Source organism: Carcharodon carcharias, chromosome 3, assembly GCF_017639515.1.
Source record: "Carcharodon carcharias isolate sCarCar2 chromosome 3, sCarCar2.pri, whole genome shotgun sequence".
Lineage (NCBI taxonomy): Eukaryota > Metazoa > Chordata > Chondrichthyes > Lamniformes > Lamnidae > Carcharodon > Carcharodon carcharias.
This window is the reverse complement of record NC_054469.1, coordinates 94,053,666-94,080,132: the sequence shown is the minus strand read 5'-3', so window position 1 is coordinate 94,080,132 and position 26,467 is coordinate 94,053,666. Positions and strand designations below refer to the sequence as shown.

Genomic DNA, 26,467 nt, shown 5'->3' with positions numbered 1-26,467 from the left:
GGAATATGTTGCTGATCCTTCATTGTTGCTGGTTCAAAATCCCGAAAATCTCTACCTAGCAACGTTCTGAGAGTACCTTCACCACATGGACTGCAGCAGTTCAAGAAGATTGCTTCACATTTTCAAAAGCACTTATATTTGCAATATATATACTGCTCTTGCCAGAGACACTCACAACCTGTCGACAATTTAAGAAGATAAAATTCTGCTGTTGGACTATCCTGGCCTCTGGTTCTCCCAATAGCTGCAATTTAAATTTCCAATTATGTTTGACCTGGCCGGTTTCTGCATACTCCGGAGCAACACAACTCCTCCACCCACCGTCTTGTACAGCCCTCTTTCTTTTCACCACACCACTGACCACCATGCCTTCAGCTATATAAGACAGTGCTCTGATTTCCCTCCCTAAAGTCTTCTCCTTCTTCATCTCATTCTCTTTCTTTAAGACCGTCCTTAATACTTGGCTGTTTTACCAAGCTTTTGGTCACCATTCTTAATCTCTTTGCCTCAGTTCCTTTTTCCTATACGCCTTTGTGAAGCACCTTGGAATGCTTTTCTACATTAGAGGCACAATATAACTGCAAGTGCTGGTGATGGTGCCAGTGAAGATGGAGGAAGTGTTGATAGTTTAGTACTGGAGAATAAGCATATCCTTCCACTTTCTACATCCTGTATCCACGTTAAGCAAAACTAGGTTGATTGTGTCACGTTGGTTCTGTAGGCTGTTGCTCCTGTATACTAGAAATCTATTAAAGGTGAAAAGAGCACCTTTTCAGTGCACCAACTTGAATCTATATTTTTTCAGTGAGATTGAATTTGTGTTTTATTCAGTTTTGTGATGTGGATTTACACTCCTGGAGATTAGAGATTGGCCAAGCTTCTTTCATTTCAGATCTTTATGAGTCCATTGAGCCAGTTAAATTTAAACTTGGGGCCGAGAGGTGAAAGGAACTGTGCTCTAGCCCACAGCACTGACCAGTTGTCTTTACTTTGTGAATTTATGCTTACCTTTTTAAATCTGAATTTGTGCATTTAAAATACAGCAGGCAACTAAAATTTAGTTCAAAGCCGACAGAGCTTAATTAGTCTCTATCTAGAAATTGGCGGTATGTTTTTGTGACTGGCACAATGTGTCTTTGACAAATTAACTCTTATTCGTCAACTCAAAACAACCTTTCCTCAGAATCATGGTCGCAGGTTTGCAAAATGCACATACTTTTGTCTGGTTTTTAACAGAAGCATTTATTATATAAACAAACGGATTGGCAGTGTAATATATACCTTCAGAATATCAAAATGTTAAACTTTTTACTGTGGCTGAGTGTTAACACTCATTTCCCTGTGGGTAACAAATACCAGTGACTTGAGTTTTTACAGATGTGGGAACAGAAGCAGTAGTGTGCAATGTGTGAATAAATTGTTATAAATCGAGACTAAAGTTTAATGCTCAAATAAATCATCATATTTTTTCCATTTTATAATCCAGGAGGAACAGTTAGGTTTCATATTATGACAAAAACGAAAAAAAAATGTGGTACATAGAAGATTATTTTTGTAGTGGCATCAATTTTTTTCACAGAAGAGCCCTCTGCTGAGAGCTGCACAGCTGGATTTTTTTTGAGTGTCTAGCCGGAATTTTGTCAGTGGCATGCTGTTTCTGATGGCGGATCCGAAACTCTGTGCTACTTCCACTCTCTTGCTTTTTTTTCTGTTTCCCACGCGATTGCAATTAAAATTTAAAGTGCCAGTGGTGTGGACAGGAGACAGGTCTGATCCTGTCTGATCCTGGAGAAGATTTTCAGTGGTAAAACCTGCTGTCGGCTGCAGCTACATCAGCGGCCTATTAAAGAGCCTCCTGGTCAATCAGGGAGGCTCTGCGTCATGGCCAAAACATTCCTGCCCTATTCCATTGACATTAACATAAGACTTACTGAGAGCACACAGATGGCACGGGTGTTTTTTAAATATAAATTTTACTTGTAAAAACTTTTCATTATATTGATTTCATTTTATTCATGTTTACATTATCACTAGTCAGAGAGTTAGCTTTGCCAAAGAGCTAAGTGTACTGGCACACCTCATGGTTGACGCACGTTGATGGTTACAGAGGATTTAGGGACATTTCTCTGTTGTGGAAGAAGTGATGATGGGATTTTGCGTTCAATATTAAATGTTACTGTCCAGTGTTGTACTCACCACTCTGTGGGACATGGCTGAACTTGCAGCCTCAGCTGGCCTCCCTTCTGTGCATCTCAGCTAGGATAATTGAAATGCTGTAGGTAAGCTCAAAGCCCTGTAAAGACTTTGCCAGCCATAACCTTGAGATAGACCCACATTTGGGCAGGAGTGACACCACCCTATGGGCTCTTCATTTTCTTATCTTGACTGACTGTTCCCACTACCAGGCTACCAGGCCCTTCCCACTTTCACTCATCTTTGCCCTGATCCCACCCTCTGTCCTCCCTTGTATCCCTCTTAAACTCCTCCATGCCCTCAACCTCCACCCACGCCCCGCACCACTGACTCACTCTTGCTGGTCCTGAGCCTCCATGCAAGTTGCCATTCTCCTGCTCCCCTCCATTGTGCAGTAGAGTTAAATAAAGAAAACCATTGACTTCAGATACAACTGCACAAAGCCAAACAAATGTGAACTGGTTGAGACAAGATTCTCATGTGCCGCTGACTTTATCTTGAAGGTAGGACTTAATTTTTAAAAAAGTTTTATGCTCTTGAGTATTCATGGAATGCAAATTAATTAAAACCCACCACAGGCCAGTGTGAGGCCTGACATGCTGCAAACATGCCAATGACTTTATCTCTGCATCTAACCTGCTGGTGGGAAATCAAGATTTTGCATTCTGCATAATTTAGTCACCCACCTGCTACATTTGCCAATCTGGCTGGCTCCATAAAACCACCCCCCCCCCCGCCCCAATCTGTCTTTTGTTTTTTCATCAGACTAAAAATTTGAAATGATATTCATCAAGTGAAGCATGTTAAACAGGAAAGGGTGATTGTAAGAAAAAAAAGCTTATTCTGGTTGATAAAGTTAAAGCAAAGTTTGTGAGTTGTCATCTGAATCCTGAGGTGATCCTTTTCATTGTTACCTCTCCCAAATATTCATTGATTGCAACAGCGCGATTTGAATGCTGAATATCACTCTTACTTATAGCAATGTGGTACTATATTTGAAATGTTCCCCATTCCTTGAAGTTGTTGGCTGAAATAAAAAAAAGCTCTGTTGAGTTGATATATGATAACTTCACTGAAAGATTATAGGAATTTAATCTGCAGTGAAATACAGTATTGGAAAGTAATGCTCTTGTGTATAGTGAAAGTTTGAGGGCTATAGAGCATTCTAACATCTAATCAGCAAAGCATCAATTCGAGTGGAGCATTATTATTAACTTCTACAGAATGGCAAGTTAGACAACTATATGAAGAAATCCTGCCCAAAAGAACTTACTTTGGACTCAAATGGCATTTCAATTTTAACCATAGACAGTATTTGTTAGCAAGAGGGATTTGTTCTAAGAGTTTCTTGGAATGAGGATTGACTATAAATGTCATACATCTTCTGTTACTATAAGTTCCTGTGTGTAAACACACTCCTCACTTTGTACTGAGAATTTTAAGAGGATATATCCTTGTATAATATGCCAGTTCTGCATTCCACCACCATCGCTTTTGGCTTTCAAGCGTACAGCAGACATAGCAGTGAATAATAGAACATCACTTTAGAGTTGAAATAAAATATTTGGATGCCTGAACATGATGGCGCCTTCACTGACTGAACGTGAGTCCAGATGAATGAAGCTTGAATATATTTTATGTTGGGTACCTAGAAAAATAAAATGAGAGGAGGGGGTGGGAGGGTGGTGTTGGGAGGTGGGGGAAATAGTTGTGCGTGGGCGGCCAATGCTCCTCTGGTCCAGGTGGAAAACTTCCTGGAGGAGTGTCAGGGACTTTGACAAGCTCAATTGAAGTATGAGCACACTCCTTTAAGAGATTCTTGAAGTGGTTCCTATGTGGGATGACCTACCAAGAAATCTGGAGCTATGTGGACTCACAAGACCTGCACCTTTTACATCCTCAGGACATCCCAAAGCACTTAACAGCTAATGAATCCTTGGTGCTTCAAAAGGGAGTCAATCGACAAACATGTGCACAGCAAGGCCCTGCCAAGATAGCATAGAAGGAGCAATTGATTTCCAGCATAGGTTATGAAAAGTCATACAAAAATAATAATCTAGGGATTCAAAGCTGTTTTACATAAACAATCCACTGAATGATCTTTTCCAAAGTCAGAGTTGACACGACTCCAGTCAGTGAAGACATGCACACATCAGTCATCCATGTACCCTGCTTCAACCACAAGGCACCTTCACTGGTTTGTTCAATGCTATATTGCCTAGAGATTATCAAACCTGAAAGGTCATTGAATTGAAACTTTAACTTTGCTTCTCTCTCTGCAAATGCTGCCAGATTTGCTGAGTATTTCCAGCATTTTCAGTTTTTATTTCAGGTTTCCAGCATCTGAAATATTTTATTTTTGTATGACTTTTCATAACCTATGCTGGAAATCAATTGCTCCTTCTATGCTCTCTTGACAGGGCTTCATATCTTTACCCATGTTCCCTGCCCCTTTCCCACCCCAGTTCCTACTGGAAAACAATTCTCCCAAATCACTTACATGTGCGTTTTCAAACTTCCAACTGTTTAGCCTTTGGCTATGTTAGTTGGTAATTGGGAAAGGTGTAGTAAGAGACTTGGCTGTCTCTGCGAGGTCAGGGAACGCTGCTGCATTGGAGCTTTATGGAGTCCCCACATTTTAAAACAAACTTGCTAACTGGAAGCTTTGAATGGAGCTATAAATAGATTGACACGTAGCAGCACTATGTCAGGCTGAGAGAGAATCACATTTGAAGCCAAAAAAGACTCCTTCAATAAAGGGCGTATGGGTTGGAGTAGTTCAAATGGCTTATTTTTTAAACAGGACTTATAGAAAGTCTTGTCCGGGTAAAGTGAGAGCTTCAAACAATTGCAATTCAGGACATGAGGCATCCTAGGTTGTGAAACATTAGAAGTAAATATATTTGCTCGCTCAAAATTGCATAAACTGCAATGGTTTGATTAAATAGCTGTGCCTATGCATTTTTAGCCAATAATATATAAAATCTAAGATAATACACTTTTGCACTTCATATTTATTTTAGAGACTAATCTTAACTAATTTTCCCATGACTCATTTTCTCCAGGGCCTGAATCTCAGCTTGGCGAGCGGGGCAAGGCATGCTCGCTGAGGTGTAAAATGACGCAGATGACATTGGGTGGGCGTCCCGAAGTCACCATGTGTCATTTTGATTCTCAGTTCGGCGGGTGCGCAACTGAGTTGGCTGCATGTCCGCTGAACTATCAAAGACCGATTAAGGCCATCAATTAACTAATTAAGCCTATTGGGAAAGCTGCCCATCCAACCTTAAGGTTGGCGGGCAAGCGAAGAGCCCAGGTGGCCTTCGCATTTTTCATGGAAACTCATCCTCGGGTGGGATGGGTTTTCATGAAGGGTTTATAAATTAAATAAATTTTTTCATTGAAGTTCATTGACATGTTCCAGCTCATGTGACACTGTCACATGAGGGAAAATCTTAATTTTTTTTTCTTCATTAACATTTTTAAAACTTAAAACTTATTTCGCTGAGGCATCTCTGTGCCCCAGGGAGATTTCTGCACTCTTTCATGCGCATGTGTGAAAGAGCGCACTCCTGACTCAGGGAACACTCCCCCCAGCCCGCACAGGGAGCGCACAGAGCTTCTGGGTGTGCATCACGCTGGATGGGCCTTAATTGGCTCACCCAAGTAAAATGGTGGCGCGGACCTAACTGGGGAAGCTGATCAGGCCCATGCACAACCCCCCCCCCCCCACCATGTGGGGGAAATTCTTTCCCAAGTGATTGACTGGCGGGAGAATTCAGATTTTCTTCTTCCTCTTTGTCACAGAAGTAGTATAATGTGGTCATTCTAATTTTAGTGAATGTTGTGGTGTTAGTTAGGATTGTTGTAATTAGTTGAAATTATAAGTTTGTCAGTGATTGTGATTATCCCAATTGCCAGTATATACAGTCTGGCTGCCCTTGTGTGAGCGTCAGTTCTCCAGAAGCAATAATGTGGAAATCAACACCAAAAGAGTAATCAATACCTACAATTTATAAATTTCAATTGTAACCCAAGTAACAATTCATCTGATAGATGCAGTGTGGTTAGGAGGATTGCATTGGTTTGATTTGTTTATAAACCTGATGCCATGGTGATTTTCAGATCCGTTTTCTTTAACACTGGCACGTGGGTTTCTGTGAGTAATGAATTTATCTTGCACTGGAGTGATGGCACATTTTGTTTAATCAGAACATCATCAGCCAGTTTAAAAGGGTGCAATGTTGTTGATCCAGTTAGCCTATTTCAGTCATGAAGACTTACGGAGATGCCTTGGCCAAGATTAGATGCTTCCACACAGAACCACCCTATATTTAGAATTGTTTAGTATTGATTCGCCTTTCTGCTGCTACTCAATAAACCATATGGGAGCAGTTACATGTCTTTAAGAATTTGCAGTTCAGTTATTTTAGTTAAACAGAAGCAAACTTTATGTGGGTTTGGCCTACATCACAGAGCATAGTGTGCCATTGTTCCGGCTCTAACTGAGTTCCCTCTTGAATTCCTCTACCCTGCTGTGGATTTTTATACTATTTGTTTCATCAACAATGCTGTTAATGGTTGTTGGAGAATACTCAGTTCATAATGAAAAGCTCTTAGAGAACCAAATATTTCAAGGAGGAGTTGGAAAAAGGGATGTGGTGATTTTGTTTGCCAGTTCTTATGCTTTTAGGGGAAAGTAATTCAATTTGCCTTTGGTGTTGCCTTAATCTAACTGGAAAATTAGTAAACTTTGTTTTTAGAGAGACAAAATTAATTTTCTTGTTTCATATTACTTATGTACAGTATTTAGACAAAATGATGGGAAAGAGTGTAATAGAAACATAATTAGTGACCATAGGGGTTTCCTTATTGATTCAGTTTTATAAAATCTCATTTTAATACGGTGTTATTTGAATCCACAAAGAGCAGATGGGGCTCATTTCCTGATACTTGAGCTGTTCTTAACTTCAGCCAGAGCTGAAGGTCTGGATTTCATTAAAAAGACCCCCTGAAGGCATCTTTTCAAATTCCAAAAGTAATGATTTTGCTTATAAGGGTAAATACTTCAATGCAGCAATTCTCGTGAATAAAAGGCATAACATGAAAGAAGTAGTTACAGGTGACATTAGCCATCATTAAATATATGCAATATTTATGCAGGTAATGTACATCATCCTGATGCATTATTTGGATGATGTGTTTTTAGTAAAACAAAATCACTTTGATCTGATATGAAGCTTTTTGGACTGTCTCTTTACTCAGTTTAATTGTTGATTTATGGTTGTTCTAAGCAGTATATTTGTTTCTGAAATAATTACCCCATATGTCTTTAAATGCATGTCGTCATTTTTTTGAGTGTAGGTCATTTTTGAAGAGCTTAATATTTCTTGGCTGATTGGATGAATTATATCGAGAAGCTTCCAACTTTTTTTAAAACAATTTTTCTGGCTGCAGTACCCAGATCCAGAAACCCTCCCACTAGAGTAGGAAGGCTTCATTTCCTTAGTGGAGTCAAAGGCACACGACATAACCCTTGCTTTTTCCACTGAGTTGGGCAATCTGGTCAGTTTATGTCGATTGGAGCTTGACACTGCATAAATTGTGCTAGATCCATTAGTCATTACCTGTTCTGGTTATAGTGTGCAGGTTGAATATAGCTAGCTGTCAGAAGATTTAGCTTATTGTTTAAAAGTATTGTATGTTAACCTGAAGCGTCTTGCAAGAAAGTGCCGAGAAGAGCTCATTAAGCAAAGAGCAACTCAATTATTCTCATGGGCTGCACAGTGAGCTTGGCTTGCCTTGAAGATGAGATTTGTCAAGTGCCACTGGATCATCAGAACCAAGTACGAGACGAGAAGCATTTTATGGAAAAGGTAGCCTGAGTTGTGAAAATTTTAACATGTAACAATGCTTCTGCTTGGATCCATTGTGCTAGTTTGACTGAAATAAGATTCTAATGTTTTCAGATCATCTGAATTGTTTTTTAGTATGCTAAGTTGTGGGATAATTTACTTGTTGATTTGAGTACTGAAATGTAGATCAGATAATCGAAAAGGATTCGCTAGCCTAATGCAGTGAACGGTGTTCTGCAAAAGTCTTAAACTTGGGTGCAGAGTTCAAATACAATTACAATTCTTTATCTCCTGTCTTTCTGTAATTGTTTCTAATTCTTTTGCAGCACATTACTTTAGGTCAGAAATCCATTCTGTTAATTGTACTGTATGTTCAAATTGATAACATTGGTTTTAAAAGCAGTTTCGCAAGAAGTGGAAGGTAATTGCAAAATACACCGAAAAGGTTAGAAAAAGTTGTGCAAATGAAAAGTAACATGAGGAATGTGAAGGAAAAATCTGTTCTAGTTTACAGCTCATGAGGTTAGCAAGCCTGCCTTTTTAATGTGCATGTCCCAGGCTTCAACTAGGAGATATTCTGAGAAAGAATAATTCTTCATAAGCACGATCCATTTATAACACAAAGACAGTTATGAAAATCATTTCATTTAATTCTTTTCAAACATTCCCAAATTAATTTTGTAAAATTTAGCAAGAACTTATTTGAATTACTCTAGTTCAGCAACTTGAGTTTCATATTTTAAAATATGTTTTTCTCTTTTTGCCAAAGACATCAGCAACTCATGTATTTAGCAACGAGGAAGAAAACTAGAGGTCACCAACAAATCTCAAAAGCCAATAATTCTGTGTAATATTATCAGAGTCAAGATGAACTAGAATTTACTTTGTTTTATGACTTCTTCAAACATATATTCCTATACTGTAGTTTATGAAGACGAAACATGGTCATAAAGTGAAGAGTTTGTTAAAATACCAATATGTACTGGTGGAGACATGGTAAATGGATAACTTTAAGAAAAAGAGCAATGAAACATTGCAAAAACATTATGAAAATGTTAACTTATAATATAATAAGTGCATTTTTGATTCAAGGGCTTGTCCAATGATTCAATTGGTAAATGAGCAATTACGAAAACCCAGCAAGACCTAATTGCACAAACACTGGTTTGTGCTGTTAGCTGTTGTCAGCTAAAATAATAATGGGGTAACTATGCTTAGATTCAATGACCAGACCAGGCTGGGGAAAAGTCAACTTGAATTTCTCTCGTGGCCAGTATTAAGTGAGTTCTGTTGGAAGGTGGAGGTGTGGCTGTTTGGCAAAGGCAGGACTGGGGCTTTGGCTTTTCACTGCCAAATCTCATTGTTAACATTCATTCTTAAAATTCCAGCAACGCGTTGATTTAAAATTCTCATAATTGTGTTCAAATCTCTCCATGTGTCTCAACCCTTTTGGTCACCATAACCTCCTCTGGTGGTGTTTCCCAGAGATCTCTGCGCTCCTCCAATTCTGGAGTCTTGCACATCCCCAATTTTTGCCTCTGTACAATTGGCATTTAGTGCCTTCAGTTGACTGTGCATTCAATCCTTTAAACTCTAGAATTCCTACCCAAACATCTCCACCTTGCTATCATTTCTCCTCTATGTTATTCCTTAACACTTATTGAACCAAGCTGTTGATTGCCTATCCTAATGTTCTTTATCTGACTTGGTGTCAAATTGTATCTGAGAACACACCTGTTGAGATGCTTGTACTAAAGGCATTTTATAAATGCTAGTTGCCTGGACTATCACGTGATTGTGGCTGAACGATGTTTTGGAAGGCTTTGAACTGTTGTGAATTCATATGAGTTTTCACATGAGGATGGGAACAATTTTGAGGAAGAAGAGTTACAACGTAAGTTTGCTAAAGTTTTGGATTGAACCCTCACTAAATTTTTTTTGGTTACATACTGTGTTGTCAAGATATTTTTTTATTCGTTCATGGGTTGGGGCATCGCTGGCTCAGCCAGCATTTATTGCCCATCCCTAATTGCCCTTGAGAAGGCGGTGAACCGCTGCAATCCATGTAGGAGCATCATAGTGCTGTTCGGAAAGGAGTTCCAGGATTTGACCCAGCAACAGTGAAGTAATGATGATACAGTTCCAAGTCAGGAAGATGTGTAGCTTGGGGGGCAAGTTGCAGGTGGTGGTGTTTCCATGCATCTGCTGCCCTTCTCCTTCTAGCTGTTTGGAAGGTACTGTTGAAGGAGCCTTGGTGAGTTGCTGCATTGCATCTTGTAGATGAAATAAGGAATGAGAGATACGTAGACACCATTTAATGCTGAATTAACTAATCTTACTAGAAATAATAATGGAGGTGCACAATCTACTTCAATGGAAAAATATCACTCTATCAGCACAGGGTTGGGCTTCTGACTCACAGTCAGATACATAGTTACCACTCATTGTTGAAATTCTCATGATGTAGAATACTTGAACAAAGTACTAAAGCCTTGCTGGCTTCTGTATAACTGTGTATTAGCATAACATTTCCTTCAGGTGAGGAGTGGACAAGGGAGTAAAATTGGAGGTACTTATTCCTACAACAGAAAACATAGTGGGGCAAAAAACTCCAATTCTACCAAGTGATTAGATTTTGGGTTATTAGATGGTTTGCCAAATTTAAGGAGCCAAAAACCTTGAGAACGTTGAAACAATAGAATGAATGATCAAAATATCTCCTTAGTAGGTATAATATTAATGCATCTGCATTATATATTTCTGTATCACTTGGAACATTCTGTTTATTGAATTTCTGTTGCTTGACATGTTTTATGATCATGAACTGAAAACATATTTTTGGGCACAATATTGCTGTCAGCGTGTGGGGGTGGGTCCAACAGGCCGACGCATAAAATGACGCGCAATGATGTTGGGTGTGCGTCCCGGCGTCATCACGCGTCCTTTCGATATTTTGTTCGGCAGGTGCGCACCGGAGATGGCTGTGCGCCTGCCAAACTGTCAATGGCCTATTAAGACCATTAAAAAAGTAATTTAACTTGTTAACAATGCTGTCCATCCAACCTTAAGGTTGCCGGGCGGGCGAAGAGCCCAAGCAGCCTTTGCATTTTTCAGGAAACCTTGTCACAGTCTGGATGAGGTTTCCTGAAGGTTTTATAAAATAAATAAATAAAATTTACTTTACAAACATATCCCAGCTCATGTGACACTGTCACAGGAGGGGACATGTTTAAATAAATTTTCACTTTATTCATTAAAAGGTTTTAACAATCATTCAATCTCCCCGAGGCAGCTCTGTGCTTGATTGCTGCGCTCTTTCGCGATTCTCCCTCCTCCCCTCGCCCGCACAGGTAGCAATACCGGCCGCATGTTATGCTGGGTGGGCCTTAATTGACCCACCCGCATAAAATAGCGGCACGTTCCATGCCCGTACCCACCCAGCCCGCCCGCCATAGGAAAAATTCTCCCCCTTTTTGTGTTTTCCTGAGCATGTGTAAAGCAGATTGAAAATCAAATGCATAATGTCACGCATGACTTCTGCAACAGGTTTACTACTACCTGCCCATGACTAAGACTTCAGGTATGTGTGATTTCAGGGGTCCTTTGTGCAGCCAGCTGGAAATTCTCAATACTGTTATAATGGGGATTCTAACATTCTATGGATCCTTTCAGAAAGGCCTCCTACTATTTTCCATATGTATTTTTATTTTTGCTTGTCTTACAGTTAATAAATTTAGAAGAAAATCTGAATCTGTTCCAAACACAGCATGTTTTATTAAAAGGCAATGTCGTTTTGCTAAATTCTGAGTTGACTGATTCAAACTAGTTTCAAATTAAATTTATAAATTTGTATTTGGGATATCCAGATCTTAAGTTTGTAACAGTAACTGTTTCAGCAGGTTCGTGGAGCTGAAACATTGTTTGTAAATTATTTGTAAGTTTTGGAACACTGGACCCCTCAGTTTATGACTTCATTGCATTGTCATTAATATGTTTTTTTTCTGATCTTGGCATAGAGCAATTGAGTCAGATTATATGAAAAATTAAATTCATTTATGAATAAACTATAACTGTTTTGGTATATTTGAAGAGTATTGAAAATATAATTCCATAAAATAAACCTTGTTTTGGAAAACACTATTTAATGGGAATTTGTGCTTGATTCAGCACCAAAATGTGGAAGATATGCTACAACTGCATATTATAGTCTAATTCACACAAACTGCAAGCACTAGTCTGAGGTTTAAAGGGAAATGTGTATTCAATTCAGTTAAATGGCCTGCAGCTCAGTCTCTGGACAGTCTGTACAGGGATTAAACTGACTTTTACTTCCAAAAAGAGGTGTTGAATGGTACATATCCAAGTACACTGTAAAAGAGAATAAAGGGCGGGTAGATCAATCCACAGTAGAATTAACATGTACGGGCCATTTGGATTAGCAGTATTATTGGTGTTAAAGCTGTCTATTTGAAATAGCAGCATCTGTCAGACTCCTTTCAATACCTTTATCAAGATTGGTAATGGCATTTATAAAATACAGTGTGCTGCTGCAAGGACAAGTTATTTCAATTTTGAGGCGCCATATTGGTCTTCCATGTTACTCTGGATTAAATTTAACCCCTTGGCAGCTTCAAAGGCACATTTGTGCCAAACTTTTTTCAAAGTGGTTCCATGACAAATAAATCAGAGTTAAATAAAGTATTCAAATTGTCTTATTTTAGATTCTACATATCTGCCATTCAGAACATTTCAGAAAGCCCATTACTTGAATGGCATTGGGCAGAAAAGTGTCTATTTTGAAACCCACTACATTATTTAGAAAGTCACAAATTGGATGGAGGCACTTTGATTGTGAAATTCCTGAGGGTTGACAGCAAAAGTCAAGTTAGTTTGACCCTTGGCCCTTGACCCACACCTGCTTTTAATTGGAGATTTTCCTCTTTAAAATCTTTAAACCCATTGACAGAAAAGATCAAATATATCCTTTTGCTAAGAGATTATAAAACACTTTCTCTTAAAATAGTATTTATTAAATAATTCTAAAATCTGTGGGAGCCTGTTACAAATGACTCCCCAATTGCTATGCTGCATTGTATTTGCTTTGTTCATAATGAAATCACATTCCCCCAGATTCTTTTTTATAGATTAGCTTCACAATTTCCCTGTAGTATTACAGTCATTAGCCATCTATTGTAAGACAATTTAGTGTATTTTAATTATTTAAATAGTATGACATTTCATGTATAAATATTGGTTAATCTGAGAATTTTGATTCAAACTAAATCTTATACAGGGTAAGTGTCACCACCTGTAATAATTATCTAACTGAATAAATGGGAACAATAAATCGTGTGATTCGTGGCTTAGAGTTCATAATTGAGTAAAAATGTATTTGGTAAAGCTGTTGGAACCATGAAGATCATGTGCTAAAGAACACTTTGTGAGCAGTTTATACATTGGTGACAGCATGCAAAAACAGTGTCAGTTTGCACAGGTCAATTCCACTGTGAATTGATATACTGTACCTTCATCTCTTTCACTTGAACATTTTTAGAAGCAGTTTCATTCCTGTACAGTGTGTCTCGAAACTGAGCTGCAGGCCAGTTAATTGAATTGAATGCACATTTCCCTTATACTACAACTAGTACTTGCAGATAATGCAAATTTTGTGACAAGACAGTTTGTATTTATATAGCGCCTTTTTAATGCAGTAAAACATCCCAACCCTCTTCACAGGGAGCATTATCAAAGCAAGCCACTTACAGCTATTAGAACAAATAACCAGAAGCTTGGTCAAAGAGGTAGATTTTAGGGCAAATCTTAAAGCAGAAAATAGCGAGAGAGAAGTTTAGGGAGGAAGTTGCAGAGTTTGGAATCTTAGCAGCTGAAAGCAAGTCTGCGAACGGTTGAGTAATTAAAATCAGGGATGCTCAAGGCCAGAATTGAGTGCAGTTGTTTTGGAGGGTTGTCAGGCTGGAATAGAATACAGAGATAGAGAGGGGTGAGGCTATGATGCAATTTGAAATCAAGAATCAGAATTTTAAAATTGAGGTGTTGCTTAACTGGGAGCGAATATAGATCAGCGATCATAAAGCAATGAGTTGAACAGCACTTGTTGTGAGTTAGGACATGGGTAACAGAATTTTGGATGATCGTAAGTGTATAGAGGGCAGAACTTGAGAGGTTGGCAGGCAATCCATTGGTGCAATTCTCAATGTAACAGAGATGCAATGAATATTTTAGTAGCATATAATCTGAAATGGGCAGAGTTGGGCGAAGTTATGGAGGTGAAACTGGGTGGTCTGTGGTGGTACCTGTGGCACCAGATATGATACCAAGGTTGTGAACAGTTTGGGTGAGTCTCAGACAATTGCCAGGAACTTGGTGACTAGGGAAGGGAGTTTGTGGAGGGGACCAAAGATGGTGGTCTTCAGTTTTCGTAATATGCTGGACAAATAGTCTGATCATTTATAGACATTGAGAGGTCAAGAGGAGATAGTGATGAGGTAGAACTCGATGTCATCCAGGTACATGTGAAAACTGATGCTGTGTTTTTGGATGATGTTGTCAAGGGGCAGCATGTAGATGAGAAACAGGAGAGGCGATGATTAGATCCTTGGTGACACCAATGTAATGGTGCGGGAACAGGAAAAGAAGCCATTGCAAGTGAAACTTTGGCTATGGTTATGTTTTTTTAATTATTCATTCACGGGATGTGGGCTTCGCTGGCTGGGCCAGCATTTATTGCCCATCCCTAGTTGCCACTTGAGAAGGTGGTGGTGAGCTGCCTTCTTGAACCGCTGCAGTCCATGTGCTGTAGATACACCACCAGCTCTCACAACCCCTCTGTCTGTAAATTGTCATACAACTAGCCTGACTTCCAGTACCGAATGAACCGAAGTTTCCTCCAACTAAATATTGGGAAGACTAAAGCCATTGCCTTCAGTTCCTGCCACAAATTCAGTTCCACCTCCCCAACTCCCTCTCCTTAGCAACTGTCTGAGGCTGAAACAGACTGTTCACAAGCTTGGTGTTATATTTCAGCCTGACATGGGCTTCTGACCACTGATGCCCGCCACCACTCAGGTCACTTATTTCCAGCTCTATGAATTCACCTGGCTCCGCCCCTGTCTCCATTCATCTACTTCTTCTTATTGTGTCCATGGACAGTCTATACATGGCCCAGCCAGAACTGGACACATTTTTGCGCCTTCTTGTTGAATTTGGCAAGATCTGTAACAGTGCAGGGTTCCTCTAGCGATAGATATTGCAGGAGATGGTGCATAGTCTGTAGCTCAGTTCCACATTCACAAGTTGTCGGGCTGGTTGTATATCCCCATTTGCTTAGTGAAACCTTTGAACGACCTACACCAGTCCTAAGTCTTTTAAGGCACTTCCAGGTTGCCCAGTTGCAATTAGCTCCTGGGGGAAAGCTTTCATCTGGTAGAATTTCCATTGCTGGAGGTTGTTTGAGACTGGCGAGCGAGTCTTTCCACAAGGCGATGCGGGCTTCAGATGGGTTTGATTGTAATGGAACAACCCTGTTCATGAAGCTCTTCCTTGACTTTAGGCGGCTGGGTGTATGTGTGTGACCATGTAGAGGGTGCCTCTCATCTGATGTTTGATGGAGTTGCTCTTTCTTGCTGGCTACCATTCTGCTTATATCAGGGGGAGTGATACCCGCCAGGATATATAGGCTGTTGGTGTTGGTTGGTTTTAAACAACCTGTGATAAGTCGGCAGCTTGCATTCAGAACGGCATCCATCTTCTTAGCATGAGTAGATCTTTCCCATGCAGGACAGGTGTATTCGGCAGTGGAATAGTAAAGAGCAAGTGCACTGGTTCGCAATGTTTTCGAGCTTGCTCCCCATTTTTTGTTAGTGAGCTTATTCAGGATGTTGTTTTGTGTGCTCACTTTTGCCTTTGTCCTTTCGATGTGGTTCTTGAAGGTGAGGCATCTGTCAAGGGTGACTCCTGAGTAGATAGGGTGCTCGCAATGCGTCAGTGTTGCTCCACACCAGGTTACTTTAAGCTGGCATTTGGCTTCATGGTTTCTGAGGTGGAATGCACAAACTTGTGTCTTTGATGGGTTTGCGCGAAGGTGGTTTTCTTCATAGTAGGATGTTAGTCCCTCCAAGGCCTCAGAAAGCGTTTTCTCCACGATGTTAAAATCAGTGCTTTGGGCAGTGACACGTAAGTCATCAGCATATATAAAATGGCGTGTGACACCGTCTATAGGTTGGTCATTCGTGTAGATGTTGTACAGCAGCGGTGCAAGCACACTTCCCTGAGGAAGACCATTCTTCTGAATATACCACCTGCTGCCCTTCCCACCTAGTTCAACATAGAACCGGTGATTTTGAAGCATGCTTTCTAACTTAACAGCTCTGTTAAGTGAAAATCTTTTGTCATCTTTAGGATCTTGCAGAGGAGACGTCTATGGTTCACTGTATCGTATGCTGCTGTCAGGTCTACAAAAACAGCATCATCCCTTGCTCAAAACCATCTTTGATATGTTGTGTGAGATTGAGCAGTTGGCTTGTTGTTGATTTGCCGGGGCGGAAACCTGCTTGCTCTGGAATGACTGAAAACTTCAGTTATGTCTTGGTTACTTCTCGGCTTGACTATTCTAATTCACTCCTGGCCAACATCCAACGTGGTATCCTCCATAAACTTAAGGTCATTCAAAACTCTGCTGCCCATGCTCCAACTCGCACCAAGTTTGGTTAATCAAATTTCAGGATTTTTGTCCATTTCTGCCCGAGAGGATTTGTACTGCTGGATATATATGTTTGGAAGAAGCAGGAAATAGGAGCAGGATTAGGCCATTTGGCCCATTTATGCACCATTCAATAAGATCATGGCTGATCTCATCATAGCCTTAACTCCTTTGTAGATTAAAAACCCTATTGCCATTTTGAATATATTCAATGACCCAGCCTCCACTGTTCTCTGAAGTAGAGAATTTCAAAGATTAATGACTCTCTTAGGGAGGAAATTCTTCCTCATCTGTCTTAAATGGGAGACCCCTTATTTTGAAACTGTGCCCCCTAGTTCTAGGTTGTCCATGAGAGGAACCATCCCCTCAGCATCTACCCTGTCAAGCGTCCTCAGAATCTTATGTTTCAGTAGGATCAGCTGTTATTCACCTAAACTTCAATGAGTATAGGCCCAACCTGCTGCACCTTTCCTCATAAGGTAAACCCCTCATCCTAAGTATCAACCTGGTGAACCTTCTCTGAACTGCTTCCAGTGCATGGATATCTCTCCTTAAATAAGGAGACCAAAACTCTACACAGTACTCTAGGTGCAACCTCACCAATGTCCTGTACAGTTGTAGCAAGACTTCACGACTTTTGTATTCCATCCCCCTTGCAATAAAGGCCAACATTCTATTTGCCTTAAATAAAAACATAAAATGCTGGAAAAGCTCAGCAGGTCTGGCAGCTGCTGAGTTTTTCCAGCATTTTCTGTCTATATTTTAGATTTCCAGCACCTGAAGTATTTAGCTTTTTTTCCATTTGCCTTTCTAATTTCTTGCAAGACATTCATGCTAACATTTTGCAATCCTTATACATAAAGACACTCACATCCCTCTGTACCACAGCTTCCTATGGTCTCTTTCCATTTAAGTAATCTATTTTTCTATTCTTTTTGCCAAAATAGACAAGTTCACATTTTCCCACATTATACTGAAGAAGACCTGGAAGAAAAAGAAAAGTGGGAAGGGGTGATGGTTTTAATTAAGGAGAACATTGCAGTGCTAGAGAGAAGATGCCCCAGAGTTGTGAAGGACAGAATTGACTTGGCTGGAGCTAAAGAACAAAAGCGGTGCAATTACATTGCTCAGTGTAGTCTGTAGGGCAAATAATGTGAAAGATGTAGATGAACAAATTTGCAAAGAAGTTACAAGTGTTCCTAGATATATTGGAGAAAGTTTTCTGCAGCAGAATGTTTCCAGACAATTAGAAAGCGAAGCAATGCTGGAGCTGGTTCTTGAGAATGAGGTGGGCCAAGTGGATCAGGTAGGGGAACAATTAGGGGACAGTAATCATTGTCTCATAAGGTTTCGGTTGGGTATGGAAAAGGATGAAGAGCAGTCCAGAATAAGAATAAATACCTGGGGGGAAGCCAACTTCAATGGGATCTGGTCCAACTAAGTTGGAGTCAAAAGTTAGCAGGAAAGACAGTAACTGAACAATGGGCTACCTTCAAAGAAGAGAGAGTTAAGGCACAGTCAAGGTACATTTCCACGCAGGGGGAAGGTAGGGCAAACAAATCCAGAGCTCCCTGGATCAGCAAAGAGATTGAAATCAAGATAAAGAAGAAAACACGTGCTTATGACAGATGTTAGATGCATAATACAACTGAGAACCAGACTGAAAGTAGATTGTTCAGGGGATAAGTGCGAAAGCAAATAAGAGAAGCTAAGAGAGAGTATGAAAAGGAATTGGCAGCTAACATTAAAAGGAATCCCAAAGTCATCTGTCAGCATATAAATTGTAAACGGGTGGCTAAAGAAGGAGTGGGGTCGATTAGGGACCAAAAAGGGGATTTGTGCATGGAGGCAAGGGGCATAGCTGAGGTATTAAATGAATGCTTTGCATTTCTCTTTACCAAGGAAGGTGATGCTGCACATGTCACGATGAAAGAGGAGATAATTCAGGCACTAGAAAGGTTTGAAATTGACAAGGAGGAGGTATTGGATAGGCTGTCTGTACCTAAATTTGACAAGGCACCAGGACTGAAGAAAGTGAGATTGCAGAAGCATTGGCCATAATTTTCCAGTCTTCCTTAGACTCAGGGTGGTGTCAGATGATTGAAAATTTTCAAATGTTACATCCCTGTTCAAAAAAGGGTTTTAAGTAATCTAGGCAATTACAGGCCAAGTCAGTTTAACCTTGGTGATGGGGAAGCTTCTGGAAACAATCATTTGGGACAAAAGTAATAGCCACTTGGGCAAAAACAAGCTAATTAAGGAAAGCCAGAGCTGGCTTTCTTAAGGGAAAATTGTGTTTAACTAACTTCCTGGAGTTTTTTTTGAAGAGCTAACAGAAAAGATTGATGAGGCAAATGTTGTTGACATGGTGTACATGGAATTCCAAAAGCATTTGATAAGATGTTGCACAACAGACTTGTGAGCAAAGTTATAGCTCATGGGATAAAAGGGACAGTAGCAACATCAATACAAAATTGGCTGAATGGCAAGGAATAGAGTAGTGGTCAATGGATGCTTTTCGGACTGGAGAAAGTTTTGCAGTGGAGTTCCCCAGAGGCCAGTGTTGGGACCCTTGCTCTTCCTGATATATATTAATGACCTGGACCTTGGTGTACAGGGCACAATTTCAAAATTTGTGGATGATACAAAACTTGGAAGTCTGACTCCGAGTTATCAGTTGCTTGCCATTTAAGATCTATAATGTATTGCCTGAGAGTGTGGTGGAGGTAAGTTCAATTGAGGCATTGAGGAGGGAATTAGATTATTATCTGAAAAGGAAGAATGTGCAGGGTCACGGGGAGAAGGCAGAGGAATGGCGTTAGGTACATTGCTCATTTGGTGAGCTGGTGTAGTCATGACGGGCTGAATGGCTTCCTCCGATGCTGTAACAATTCCATGATACCGTGGCCCCCCCCACCTGCCAAATTTTTGCCCACTCACCTAATTTATCGACATCCCTTTGCAGAATCTGTGTTCTCTTCACAAATTGGTTGCCTGCCTATTTTTGTATTATCAGGAAGTTTGGCTACAACACACTCTGTCCCTTCATCCAGGTGAATAGCTGAGGCTCTGGCAACGTTGCTTGTAGCAGAAGGGGAGGTGATGGTGCAGTGGTACTGTCACTGGACTAGTAATCCAGAGACCCCAGGGTAATGCTCAGGGTTCAAATCCCGCCACAGCAGATGGTGGAATTTGAATTCAATAAAATTCTGGAATTACAACCTAATGATGACAGAATCACACAGTGCAGAAGAGGCCCTTTGGCCCATTGAGTCTGCAGCAACATGTGAGAAACACCTGACCTACCTACCTAATCCCATTTACCAGCACTTGACCCATAGCCTTGAATGTTATGATGTGCCAAGTGCTCATCCAGGTACTTTTTAAAGGATGTGAGGCAACCCGCCTCCACCACCCTCCCAGGCAGTGCATTCCAGACCATCACCACCCTTTCTGAAAAAGCTTTTCCTCACATCCCCCCTAAACCTCCTACCCCTCACCTTGAACTTATGTTCCCTTGTGACTGACCCCTCAACTAAGTGGAACAGCTGCTCTCTATCCACCCTGTCCATGTCCCTCATAATCTTGTACACCTCGATCAGGTCACCCCTCAGTCTTCTCTGCTCCAATGAAAACAACCCAAGTCTATCCAACCTCTCTTCATAATTTAAATGTTTCATCCCAGGCAACATCCTGGTGAATCTCCTCTGCACCCCCTCCAGTGCAATCACATCCTTCCTATAATGTGGCGACCAGAACAGCACACAGTACTCCAGCTGTGGCCTCACCAAGGTTCTATACAACTCCAACATGACCTCCCTACTTTTTGTAATCTATGCCTCTATGACCATGAAACCATTGTCAATTGTTGTAAAAGTTGTTGTTCACTAATGCCCTTTAGGGGCAGGAAATCTGCTGGCCTACATGTGACTCCAGACTCTTAAATGCTCTCTAAATAAGGGCAATTAGAGATAAACAATAAATACTGCCGATGCCCACATCACATGAATTAATATTAAAAAAAGATGCAAGCGGTGCTATAGGGAAGCAGGAAATATGCAATAGTTATATAAGTTTAAAATGAATGACAGCATGCTACACTACAGCTCCTGAGGATTGGAAAATGCCTAAAGACCCATTTTTTTTTAAGAAAATGAGTCACAATACAAATTTATAAGTTGTAGACCAATCAGCTGAACAAAACAAATAAAAATTGTTTGCATGATTTTGGTGGATCTGGCAAACGGAGTGCAGATTACAAACAGATTGAGCTCAAACGAGTTTGGTGAGTATGGAGTTTTAAGTATTAATATCTTTCTAAAAATCTGGTCTGTAGTCAGCATTTAACTGGTATTTATTTAGAGTAAGTTAATAAACTAAAGTAAGTTTCTTTCAGCCTTAGGTGTGGATAAGCAAGCTGTACTGGAGGTTAGCTGATTAGTTAATTAGCTAAATAGTCCAATCTAGTCTCAGCTCCAAAGACTATAAATATAGAAGTCTGGGTGCAGCTTTGCAAAATGGGGTGCAGGTTGCAGAGTGAACTGATATGAGTCTGTTGAGGGGGAAGAGTTTCTTTTTTTCTTTTTTCTCTTTTCTTTTTTCATCTTTTTTTCTTCCGTTTCTTCTACTTTTTTCTTACTTCGCTGCTGCGGAAAGAGCTGGTTGCTGAGTAACTGGTAAGCCGATTAGGAATTTAGAAATGTATAACTCTTTGGTTGTAGATGATACTAGCATTTAATAAGCACAGTAAATTGTAGTATACATAGGAATTATTCTAAGTTAATTTAGAAAGTAACTTTTAACTAAATACCATAAGTAACAATGGCAGGACAGGTGTTGTGGAATTTGGAAATTTCTGGACTTCAACATGATCCCAAACACATCTGCTGAAAGTGTAAGCAGCCAGAGGAATTTGGGGTCAAGTTTATTGATCTGGAAGCCAAATTGCAGACACTGCACAACATTGGGGAGGGGGAGAGATATCTGGGCACTTTGTACCAGAAGATGGTCACACCTCTTAGAGCACGGTTGCCTGTTTTGGTCAGTGGTGAGGGTTAGGAATGTGCGACCATGACTGAGGCAGATAAATGGACCATGCAGACAGTAGCGGGGGAGTCTCAGGCTTTGCAGTTGTCAAACAGGTTTGAGGTGCTTGCAACCTGTGTGGGTGAAAGTGAGGTCTAGAGGGTGGATGAGCAGGCTGGCCATGGCCCCATTGTACAGGAGGCCATTCAAGCAGGGGGAGCAAAATGGAATGTAGTAGTACTAGGGGAAAGTATAGTGAGGGGGATTGACACTGTTCTCTGCAGCAAAGAAGGAGCGTCCAGAAGGCTGTTGTCTGCCTGGTGCCAGAGTTGGGGACATCTGCTCAGTGCTGAAGAGGAACATGCACTGGGAGGGGGGAGGATCCAGATGTCATGGTCCATGTAGGTACCAACAACATTGGCAGGACAAGGAAAGACGTTCTAGTCAGTATGAGGAGCCAGGCAGAAAATTAAGAAGAACAACCTCAAAGGTAATAATCTCTAGATTATTACCTGAGCCATGTGAAATTGGCATAGGGCAAATAAGATTAGAGAAGTGACAGCATGGCTCAAAGATTATATGGGAGAAGTAGGTTCCAGTTAATGGGGCATTGGCATCAGTACTGGGGAAAGTGGGGGTTTTATTGTTGGGACGGCCTCCACTTGTACCATGTTGGAACAGTGTACCAATGAACTGCAGAGCTGGGGTAGCAGAGAGGCTTTTAAACTAAATAGTGGGGGTAGGGGGTCAAATTTGGGAATATGCGGTAAATCAAAGAATAGGGACAAGGCAAGAACGAAAGCTATTAATATGGGAAAGGATAAACAGACCATGACAGAAAGGGACAGAGAGTACAAATCTAAAAGTAAGTCAGCAGATAAGGCTATATGTTACAAAAATAATAAAATTACAAAACTAAAGGCTCTGTATCTGAATGCATGTAGCATTCAAAACAAAACAGATGTACTGATAGCACAAATAGAAATAAATAAGTATAATCTGATAGCCATGACAGAGAAATGGCTGCAGGATGGCATAAATTGAGTCTTGAATATTGAAGGGTACATGACATTTGGGAGGACAAAGTTAGGGAAAGGTTGAGGTGTGCCTCTTAATTAATGGTAGTATTAGCACAATAGAGAGGAATGAATCAATTCCAGGAAACCAGGATGTAGAAACAGCTTGGGTGGGGATGAGAAAGGCAAGAAGTCACTTGTGGGAGTGGTGTACAGGCCCCTTGAGCAGTAACCGTTCAGTAGGACGGGTAAAGAAGAAAAAATAAAAGGAGCTTGTCAGAAAGGTACAGCAATACTCATGGGGGATTTTAATTTTTGATGCAAAAATCAGATGGGCAAAGGTAGCCGATATGAGGAATTCAGAGAAAGTTTTCAGGATAGTTTCTTAGAAACGCAGGTTTTGGCGCTAACTAGAGAGCAGACTATACCAGACCTGGTATTGTGCAAAAAGATAGGATTAATTAATGACCTCATAGTGAAGGTGCCCCTAGATAGCATCAATCATAATATGATTAAATTTTACATTCAGTCTGAGGGAGAGAAGGGTGGGTCTAAGACTTGTATTTTAAACATAAATAAGGGCAATTGTGAGGGCATGAGAGCAATGCTAGCTAAAGTGAACTGGTAAATTAGGTTAAGGGATAGCTCAATAGAGATGCAGTGGCAAACATTTAAGGGGATATTTCAGAATACATAGAATAGATACATTCCAATGAGAAAGAAAAATTCTAAGGGGAGAACCCACGATTCGTGGTTAACTAAAAATATCAAAGATAGCATCAAACTCAGAAAAAGCATATCAATGTGTTCAGATGGGTGGCAGGTCAAAAGATCGGACTGAATGTAAAAAACAACAAAGAATGACAGAAAGATTAATAAGGAAGGAAAATTAGAGCACGAGAGAAAGCTAACTAGAAATATAAAGACAGATGGTAAGATTTCTATAGATATTTAAAAAAGAAAGGAGTTAACAAAATGAGTGTGGTCCTATAGAAAGTGATCTGGGGAATTAATAATGGAATATAAGTAGATGGCAGATAAATTGAACAGGTATTTTGCATCAATTTTCACGAAAGAGGATATAAATAACATCTTAGAAATAGCTGTAAATCAGGAAATGGAAGGGAGGGAGGAACTCACAAAAATTACAATCACCAGGGAAGTGGTACTAAGTAAATTGTTGGAGCTGTGGGCTGACAAGTCCGGGGTCCTGATGGACTTCATCCTAGGGTCTTAAAAGAAGTGGCTAGTGAGATAGTTGATGCGTTGGTTTTAATTTTCCAAAATTCCCTAGATTCAGGCAAGTTTCTATTAGATTGAAAAGTAGCGAATCTAATTCCTTTATTCAAAAATGGAGGGAGACAGAAAGTAGGAAACAACAGGCCAGTTAGCGTAACATTTGTCATAAGGGAAATGTTAAAAGCTATTATTAACGGTGTTAAAGCAAGGCACATTTCAAAGTAATCAAGCAGTCAGCATGGTTTTGTGAAAGGGAAATCATGTTTAATCAATTTATTGGAGTTCTTTGAAGAAGTAACATGCGCTGGAGATAAAAGGGAATCAGTGGATGTACTGTATTTAGATTTCCAGGAGGCACCAAAAAGGGGATTTACATATGGAGGCAGGGGGCATGGCTGAGGTGTTAAATGAATACTTTGCATATATCTTTACCAAGGAAGCTAATGCTACCCTGGCCGTGGTGACAGAGGAGGAAACTCTGTCACTAGAACGGTTAAAATTTAATAAGGAGGAAGTGTTGAATATACTGTCGGTACTTAAAGTTGACAAGACACCAGGACCAAATGAGATGCATCCAAGGATATTGAAGGAAGTGATAGTAGAAATTGCAGGGCATTGGCTATAATCTTTCAGTCTTCCCTGGGCTCATGGGAGATGCCAGAGGACTGAATAGAATAGAAACCAGTCAGTTTCATTTCGGTGGTGGAAAAGCTTCTAGAAACAATTATTCGGGATAGAATTAATAATCACATGGAAAAATGTGGGTTTATTAGGGAGAGGCAGCATGGATTTCATAAGGGAAAATCGTGTTGAACCAACTTACTGCAGATTTTTGAAGAAGTAACAGAGAGGGTTGATGAGAGTAATGCTGTTGATGTGGTGTTCATGGCCTTCCAAAAGGCATTTGACACAGTGCCACACAACAGACTTGTGAGAAAAGTTATTGTTCATGGAATAAAAGGGACAGTAGCAAAGTGGTTACAAAATTGGCTGATAAATAGGAAGCAGTGAATAATGAGTAATGGATATTTTTTGGGCCGGTGGAGGGTTTGTAGCGGAGTTCCCCACAGATTGGTATTGGGACCTTTGCTTTTTCTGATATGTATTCATGATCTAGATCTTGGTGTGCAAGGAACAATTTCAAAGTTTGTGGGTGATACAAAACTTGGAAGCATTGTAAACTGAGGAGGACAGTGCAGAACATCAAAAGGACATTGCTAATTTGGTGGAGTGAACAGATAAATGGCAGATGAAGTTCAATGCTGAGAAATGCGAGGTAATTCATTTTGGTAGTAAGAACATGGAGGGACAATATAAAGTAAGGGGTACAATTCCTAAGAGTGTGTAGGAGCAGAGAGACTGGGTGTACATGTGCTTAAATCATGAAAGATGGCAGGGCAGGTGGAGAGAGCATTTAATAAAGCATACAGTATCCTAGGCTTTATTGATAGGATCATAGAGTGCAAGAGCCAAGGAGGTTAAGCTGATCTTGAATGGGACACTAGATAGGCCTCAGCTGGAGTATTGTGTACAGTTCTGGGCACCACACTTTAGGAAGGATGTGAATGCATTGGACAGAGTGGTTCCAGGGATGTGAAACTTCAGTTATGAATATAGATTGGAGAAATTGAGACTGTTCTTCTTGGAGAGGAGAAGGCTAAGAGGAGATTTGATAGAGGTGTTCAAAATCATGAAGAGGCTGGATAGAGTAGATACTAATAATCCAGATACCCAGGGTAATGCTCTGGGGACCGGGGTTCGAATCCTGCCATGGCAGATGGTTGAATTTGAATTCAATAAAAATCTGGAATTAAAAGTCTAATGATGATCATGAAATCATTGTCAATTGTTGTTTTAAAAAAACAACCCGTCTTGTTCACGAATGTCCTTTGGGGAAGGAAATCTGCTATTCTTACCTGGTCTGGCCTACATGTGACTCCAGACCCACAGCAATGTGGTTGGCTCTGAAATGTCCTCTGAACAAGGGCAAATATGGATGGGCAGTAAATACTGGCCTAGCCAGTGACACCCACATCCCATGAATGAATAAAAGAAAGGATCGTGAACGAGAGAGCACAGAGTTAAAGTGATTTGAAAAAGAAGCAAATGTGATGTGAGAAAACTTTTTCACACAGCGAGTGGTTCTGGTCTGGAATGCACTGCCTGGAAGTGGTGGCGGAGGCAGGTTCAATCGAGGCATTCAAGAGGAAATTAGATGATTATTTAGTTGAAACAATGTGCAAAAGTATGGGGAATAGGTAGGAGAATGGCACTGAGTCATAATGCCCATTCAGAGAGCTGGCGCAGACAATCAAAAGCCTCCTTCTGCATCGTAACAATTCTGTGGTTCTCTGGTGTAAGGGGTAACATATTGGCATGGATTGGCTAGCTAACAGGAAACAGAGTGGGCATAAATGAGT

The 26,467-nt window shown here is 40.4% G+C and overlaps 1 protein-coding gene across 6 annotated transcripts in view; it reads left to right on the top strand.

Annotated features, from left to right (window-relative positions):
* LOC121276097 (tensin-3-like) overlaps positions 1-26,467 on the top strand; it is a 488,964-nt gene that overhangs the window by 73,491 nt on the left and 389,006 nt on the right. The window contains exon 1 of one of the 6 annotated variants that reach the window (XM_041184039.1): positions 7,828-8,069. The exons of the other annotated variants lie outside the window; for them this stretch is intronic. Coding sequence (XP_041039973.1) covers positions 7,968-8,069 — 102 coding nt within the window. The 5' untranslated portion in view covers positions 7,828-7,967. Of the gene's footprint in view, positions 1-7,827; positions 8,070-26,467 lie in introns of those variants that run through there. 6 annotated transcript variants of the gene reach the window in all.